We start from the raw sequence: 7,142 nt of genomic DNA on the forward strand, positions 1-7,142 counted from the left end.
GGGCGGGCGGCTGGGGAGGAGGCGGAGGCGGGAGGAGGGCGCGGGAGGAGGAGGAGGAGGAAGTGCGGAGCCAGAGCGAGCCGCGCTCCTGCGGGCAGACGTCGCGCAGTCCCGGGCCCCGGCCGCGGTCCCAGCTCCGGGCACAGCCGCCCGCGAGGGTCGCGCCAGGCGGCGCCCAGGCTCGGCGAGGGATGCGCCGCCGCCGCCGCCCGCAGCCCCGGAGCAGCTGAGCGCGGCCCGGAGCGGCCCCGGCTGCGGCCCCGGGCGGGCGAGGCGCGCGCGGCCTCCGGGCCCACCCCGCTCCGGCGTCGCCCCGCTCCGCTCCCGTCCCGATGACCACCGAGGGCGGCCCGCCGCCGGCCCAGCTCCGCCGCGCGTGCAGCCCGGGCCCCGGCGCGCTGCAGGCCCTGCTGAGCCCGCCGCCCGCCGCCGCCCTGGAGAGCGCGCCCGCGTCCTCCGCGTCGCCCGCCTCCGCCCCGCGCGCCCCGGCCCCGGCCCCGGCTCCGGCCCCGGCCCCGGCCCCGGCCGCCTGCAAGGGCTCGGGCAGCGGCGCGGGCTCCAAGAAGGCGAGCTCCGGGCTGCGGCGGCCCGAGAAGCCGCCGTACTCCTACATCGCGCTCATCGTCATGGCCATCCAGAGCTCGCCCAGCAAGCGCCTGACCCTCAGCGAGATCTACCAGTTCCTGCAGGCGCGCTTCCCCTTCTTCCGCGGCGCCTACCAGGGCTGGAAGAACTCGGTGCGCCACAACCTCTCGCTCAACGAGTGCTTCATCAAGCTGCCCAAGGGGCTGGGCCGGCCCGGCAAGGGCCACTACTGGACCATTGACCCGGCCAGCGAGTTCATGTTCGAGGAGGGCTCGTTCCGCCGCCGGCCGCGCGGCTTCAGGCGCAAGTGCCAGGCGCTCAAGCCCATGTACCACCGCGTGGTCGGCGGCCTGGGCTTCGGCGCCTCGCTGCTGCCCCAAGGCTTCGACTTCCAGGCGCCCCCGGCCGCGCCGCTCGGCTGCCCGGGCCAGGGCGGCTACGGAGGCCTCGACATGATGCCCGCGGGCTACGACCCGGGCGCGGGTGCCCCTGGGCACGCGCACCCGCACCATCACCACCACCACGTCCCGCACATGTCACCTAACCCGGGCTCCACCTACATGGCCAGCTGCCCGGTGCCCGCGGGCCCGGGGGGCGTCGGGGCAGCGGGTGGCGGCGGGGACTACGGGCCGGACAGTAGCAGCAGCCCGGTGCCCTCGTCCCCGGCAGTGGCCATCGAGTGCCACTCGCCTTACACGAGCCCCGCGGCGCACTGGAGCTCGCCCGGCGCCTCGCCTTACCTCAAGCAGCCGCCCGCGCTGACGCCCAGCAGCAACCCCGCGGCCTCCGCTGGCCTGCACTCCGGCGTGGCGTCCTACTCGCTGGAGCAGAGCTACCTGCACCAGAACGCCCGCGACGACCTCTCAGGTAAGGGGCTGAGCCCCGCAACGCCCGGGGTGCAGTGCGGCACCGGCGCGGGGGGGGGCGTGTTTGTGGGAGAGGGCGCTGGGTCGGTGGGCTCTTCTGCCTGCGGTACCGTGGCCCCCAGAGCCGCGCAGCTCCAGAAGGCCGCGGGTCCCGCTCCCCTCCGGGCGCGGGTGGGGTCCGGATTCAGCCCCATTCAGCTCTGAGAGGCGCCCGGCCTTCGGGGATGTTGGCCCAGGAACTGCGGGGGTCTTTCTGTCTTCTTGTTGTAGCAGTTCATTTTGCTGCACTTCTGTCTCTGAATTTCAGGAAGGGAAACGTGCTGGGCTATGGGTAGGGGCCTGGAAAGCAGAGCGAGGTCTTGGGGACCTTCGCTAGAGGGGAGCCCCCAACACACAGTGGGCACGGCTGACACGGGAGTCCATCTGGGGCAGCAGACCAGAGCCTCCCGCTGTGCCTCCCGAGAGCTGCCTGGAGGCCACGCGGGCTGAACGTGGCTGATTCACATCGTGTGGGCTGCAGACTATGAACATTTATTGCCGTGTGGGAAGCGCTGAAAGGTGGGAGGGGAAGGTGCCCTAGGAACTGTAGTATGTGGCCAGCTTCATTTGGAGGGTGGAGATAGACCCTCACGGCTCAGCCCCTCCAGCTCTCTGGGCGGACTGAAATCCTGCAGCCTCCAGGCCGGGCGAGGCCCACATGTTCTCCCTCCTCGCTGCGGAGCCGGAGCCGGCAGAGCGACCTTCATGTTGCTGAATCCGTGGGCAACCAGCACCAGGGCCAGAGATGGGCGCAAGATGTTGGCTCTCTGGACAGAGAAATTTCCCAAATAGGCCTTTTAAATGTGGGTCTCAGAGGTTAACTAAACAAAGACGTCTCGGCAGGCAGGACCACACCGGAGAGGATTTGAGCCTGACTTAACCCACCCAGAGCAGTCTTGTTCCATTTTATGGGAATTTCAAGAAGTGACCAACACAGACAGCCTCGCTCTTGTTTTTCTTTTCTTTTTCTTCCTTTTAAAAACTTATCCCCTAGGGGCTGGGAATTTAGCTCAGTGGTTTCGCTGCCTGCTGCGTAAGTGCAAGGACCTGAGTTCAATCCCCGGTACTAAAAAAAAAAAAAAAAACCTTATCCCCTCCACCAGCTGTCAGTCTCCCCCTCAGACTGGGGCTCTGCCGGATGCCCTGTCTGGGGCAGGCCTTTCTCAGCTTGAACCCAGAAGAGAGACTGGCAGCTGCCTGGAGTGCTCGAGGGAGAGACAGAGCCCAACCCCACGAGGCTGCCCTGCCCCAGGTCCAGAAAAGCCCCAACAGGTGTGTGGATCCTAGGGAACCAGGGGCTTTGTCCTTCCCCAGGATCAAGGCCGCCTCTCCTCATCCTCCCGCCTCCCTTGTCTTTCTCCGAGTGCCCTTCCTCCATGGTGGCCTCTAGGGGGGCCTGAGTCAGACCGCGCGCCTCATCTGCAGGGCCTGGGGGACCCTGCACCCGCACCCTGCACCCAGCTTAGCACCCATGCAGGAGCGCACTCCCGGGAGGCGGACCGGACCCCTCTCTAGGCTCCTGGAGCCTCACAGGGGATCTGGCTCTCCTCTCTTCGCAGGCTCGCAGCGCCTGCTTCCACCCTTCCCCCACTGCAGTGGGCACCTGGAAGCTGTGGGAGGACCTGCATCCCGGCCGCTGTCCCCACACCTGCAGGGTTAGGTGCTGGCCGCAAGCCAGGGGTGCCGGTCACCCGCCAGCAGCCAGAGCTCCATAGGGGCCCACAGGACGGGTGCAGGGTCCAAGCCCCTGTGCTCGCGTGTGTGGTTTTCATGCACAGGAAAACCAGGTCGGCCTGGCAGGACACACAGTGCCAGCTGTCGCACCGATAGGTTGGTGGCAAAGCCCTGGCCAGAGCGGCCCCAGCCCTGTAACGCCCAGGCCTGCTGAGCCCTACGAGAAAGTAAAAGCAACAGCAGTGGTAGGTCGGCCCCAGGCGGAGAGAGCGGGCCCTCTGAGGCTCCCTCGGAGACCCCTGCAGGCAGCTCTGCTCTGCTCCCTGAGTCCTGGCATCTCTAGCAAAGCCCAGGACTTTAGGGCCCTCGGGAGGCAAGGGACACTGTGCCTTTCTTTCCTGTCTTCTCTTCCTTTTTCTCCTGAGATTGTTTTCTATCCCCATCCTCTGCCGCAGGGAACATCTCCACTTCCTGAATCTCAGCTGGGTCAGTTAGTTGGGAAATAAAGCTCAAACAAGAGGCAAAGGTAGCAGCTGTGATTCTGGGCAGGGCACTCGATTGTCGCCGCACCTCAGGGAGGAAACCCAGGCCTGGGAGAGAGATGCCGAAATTCAGGAATCCGGAGCACTCCTTAGGGAGGGTCTCCTGCCTCCCTTCGTGTGCATCAACCCGAAGCAAAAGCATGATTCCAGCCAGGGTCTAGGATAGAAAGTTTGAAACTGAGACCCTTGCAGGGCTGGGTTTCCCTGCCTGTCTTTAGCAACGTATCACAAGGGGCCACTTGCTTTTGTACCCTGAGTCATGACGAGATGGGAATTTTAACAAATAGCCTGTGATCATCGGGTGCATCTGTCTCTGAAGAGGTTTTCCTTTCTTTCAGTGGGTCTGCCTCGTTACCAACATCACTCCACGCCAGTGTGTGACAGAAAGGATTTTGTCCTCAATTTCAACGGCATTTCTTCCTTCCACCCCTCGGCCAGCGGGTCTTACTATCACCATCACCACCAAAGCATGTGTCAGGACATTAAGCCCTGCGTCATGTGAGTGGATGGAGGTCGCCCGGAGGCCAGGCCGCCCTCTCTCCTCTCCTTGGCCGAGGGGCAGACAGACCCTGGGGAGGCCGTGGTGACACACTCCCGTATGTGCACGGGACAGCAGTACAGCAGTAAGTAGCAGCCACTTTGCAGAACCCCAGCAGGGCCTGGCCTCTGCCTCACCTGCCGCTGGAGGAGGGAAGCCCTTGGCGAGGTAATGCCCCAGCCAGGGGAGAGTGGACCCAAACGAAGGAGGAGGTGGCCAAGCGTAAAACATAAACTTATACCTCTGGGATCTTTGTTGCCTTCCGTAATCAGGGTCTGAAAAAAGCAGAGAAGCCGTGTATGTGCGCTTTTCTTTATCTATGAAAACTTGTGTGCTTTTGAAAAAGGCAGTGTGCAAAGCACAGGCGTTCAAGAAAGCCTCGGCGTGTTGCCCGGCTAAGTAGGAGAGTGGTTTGCCCCAGACACTCTGTTTGGATACAGGTGCCACAGAGCACTCTGAAGAACCAAGCAGACCCAGCATTCTAGCTTAAGAAAGGGTTCTCAGTATTGTGACAATACAGTGTTTTTACAAGGTTCTTTTCTACCACCGTATTCTAAAGATATTTTTATGATCTTTGTGTATACTCACACTTTGCTTGTATTTTAAAAGGAGGATATATTTGCACTTATGTATACTTTTACAGTTTGCCAAAATATTTTGATGTAAAATTTTTTTCAATAAAATGTATATAACAAATCGTTGTTTCAGGGACCGGCTTCCTTCCACGGTGCCTGCCTGGGTCTGTCGCCGCACCTCCCCCAGCGCTGTGGCTCTCCATGCCCACCCGGGTGTGTAACCGGCGTGGTGTGGAGTCTGTCTCTAGTAACACAGGCCAGCTTCCGCCTGTGGGTCTTCTCAGAGCCAGAGACAAGCGGGGACGCCTATCCCTTCCTCTGCTTTGTGCTTAGGTTTTTTTTCTGCCTAAACAAAAACCAGAAGGTGAAAAGAAATGCAAAGAAAACCAGGCAAGATAATGAGAGGCGAGGGTCTGATTTGAGGAAACCCAAGTTTGGGGCTCCTTCTGTTTCCGGGCTCTTTCCTCTTGCCCAGCAGCAAGCGCTGTGGGCCCGGGCAGAGCTGGCCCTGTCCCGCTGGACACCCCGGCCTGCGCTGTGCCCCCAGGCCCCTGGGATCCCCATCAGGAATGCTGCAGGGGATGTGGGACACCCAGCAGAAGGGCGTCGGCTCCAGCCCCAACATGGACCCCGGGGACCCAGAGCCCCTCAACCACAGTCCCCTGGGCATCTTCTCTCCAGCTCGGGGCTGGACCTCTGGTTTTGTTTTTGCCCTCCTGAATGTGAAACTTACCTTGGTTTCTGGCCCCCTAAAGTCTAAGTGAATTTCAGGCCAGATACAAGCTAGGGTAGGCATCTTGTTGTTTTTTAAAAAGTCTTAACCATCTTCCTAATCCGTAGGCTTCCCTTCTATGTTTTCCAAAATTAAGCAGTGATTTAAATATTTTTTATCTCTCTATTATCACATTTCCATTTAAATAGGGCCTTTTCTTTTTTTCTTTTTTTCTTGTCTTTTACACTGAGCTGCTCAGGGGCCTGCTATAAATTATGAAGTCAGTCTCAGAGTTTGCTCCGACCACAGTGCTGTGTTTACATTCCTCCCGAGGCGGCCGGCATGGTCGTAATTTATACCCTAAACACTTGGACGTAACTTGTTTAGAGAATGACAGGACCTCGAGGCAGAAAATGCGCCGGCCGCCCGGGCCGCCGGGCGCCCCCTGGTGGCCTGGGCTGCGGGAGCTCGCGGCCTCACGTTTACTCTTTCTGCTTTCAGAGAACTGTTCTTCCCACTTGGCTCTTTCTGCCTAACGTCTCATCCTGAAACACAATCAGGATTCATTAACAGTAGTGATTTAATAGGGCAAAAATCCTGACTTGCAAACTTTGGACTTCACTTCTGGGTTGCTCTCAGCTAAGATCCTTGTTTGTTTTTTTCCATCAAAAAAGCTTTTCTCCTACGGTCCCTCGCTTAGAGATCCCCACGCAGAGACACGTTCACACTGACCTCTTTCTGCTTCCTGCCTTTTTTTTTTTAAGTATGCAGTGCTTAGTTGTAAATGTCGCTCTAATGCTGGATAAAGTCTGAAAAAAGCGTTGTTGTGGCGTTAGAAGCAAAACTAAATGAACTAACTCGACCAGGGTAAGCTCTTCAACTTTTTCCCCCTTTGGGTGGTTGGGTCCTGCTCGGAGAGGGCAGCTGCACACCCCAAGTGTGTAGACCGCACCCAGGCCACGCCCAACTCTTTCATCAAATGAATTTTGAAAGCCCAGAGTTTCTGCATTGGCAGAAAAAAGAATGTATAAAAGGACAGCTGACTCTTGTGTGGAAGATTTATTGGCTTTTGTTTGTGTGTTTTCACTTAGGGCTATACAATGAAGGAGGAAGAAACCAGGTAAACTCTGAGCTCACAAGAGGCCTGGTTATGTTCCTAACCTCTTGTGGTTATCTTAAGCCTTCCAGTCCCTGGGTGTGGGCCGAGTTCACCATCCATCATGATTACAAATGCCTGAGATGGCCCATTTGTAAAGGAGAGGTTTATCTCAGCCCAGTCTGAGAGGGCTCTGTCCACAGTCCACGGCACGGTGGGGCATGTGGCCAGGTGTACCGCTCACTTCATGCCAGCTACAGAGGGCAGGAGGATGAGGGGCACCCCCGGGAGGGCGGCCCTGGACCTGCAGGCCTCCCAGTGACCCCTGGGCTGGGATCGAGCTGCAATTTGAGGCCTCTGGGGATGCTCCAGGCACAGGACCGCCGTGCAGGAGCTCGACCTTCTGGGCTTCATCCCATCTGTCTTCTGAATTGGGTTCCTTCCGTGCATTTCCCAGGTTACCCAGGAGAAGTTTGTGTCCCACCTGGCAGGGCTGACTCCCAAATCTGAGGGGC

General features: G+C 59.4%; 1 protein-coding gene across 1 annotated transcript; it reads left to right on the forward strand.

Annotated features, from left to right (window-relative positions):
* Positions 1–332: 332 nt before the first annotated feature.
* Foxf2 (forkhead box F2) lies at positions 333–4,935 on the forward strand. The gene is made up of 2 exons (XM_021260845.2): positions 333–1,452; positions 4,045–4,935. The coding sequence occupies exons 1-2, from the start codon at positions 333–335 to the stop codon at positions 4,206–4,208; spliced, it is 1,284 nt and encodes a 427-aa protein (XP_021116504.2). The 3' UTR covers positions 4,209–4,935.
* The last annotated feature ends 2,207 nt before the right edge of the window (positions 4,936–7,142 follow it).

The sequence above is a fragment of the Heterocephalus glaber genome, unplaced genomic scaffold (assembly GCF_053883595.1).
Source record: "Heterocephalus glaber isolate CG9 unplaced genomic scaffold, H.glaber_assembly_v1.0 deba00001472, whole genome shotgun sequence".
NCBI lineage: Eukaryota > Metazoa > Chordata > Mammalia > Rodentia > Bathyergidae > Heterocephalus > Heterocephalus glaber.

Bases quoted from the DNA above. Each gene is read 5' to 3' on its own strand.
- Foxf2 (XM_021260845.2), top strand. From the start codon at position 333: ATGACCACCGAGGGCGGCCCGCCGCCGGCCCAGCTCCGCCGCGCGTGC. The intron at 1,453-4,044 runs GTAAGGGGCTGA...CCTTTCTTTCAG, and splicing joins CGCCCGCGACGACCTCTCAG to TGGGTCTGCCTCGTTACCAA.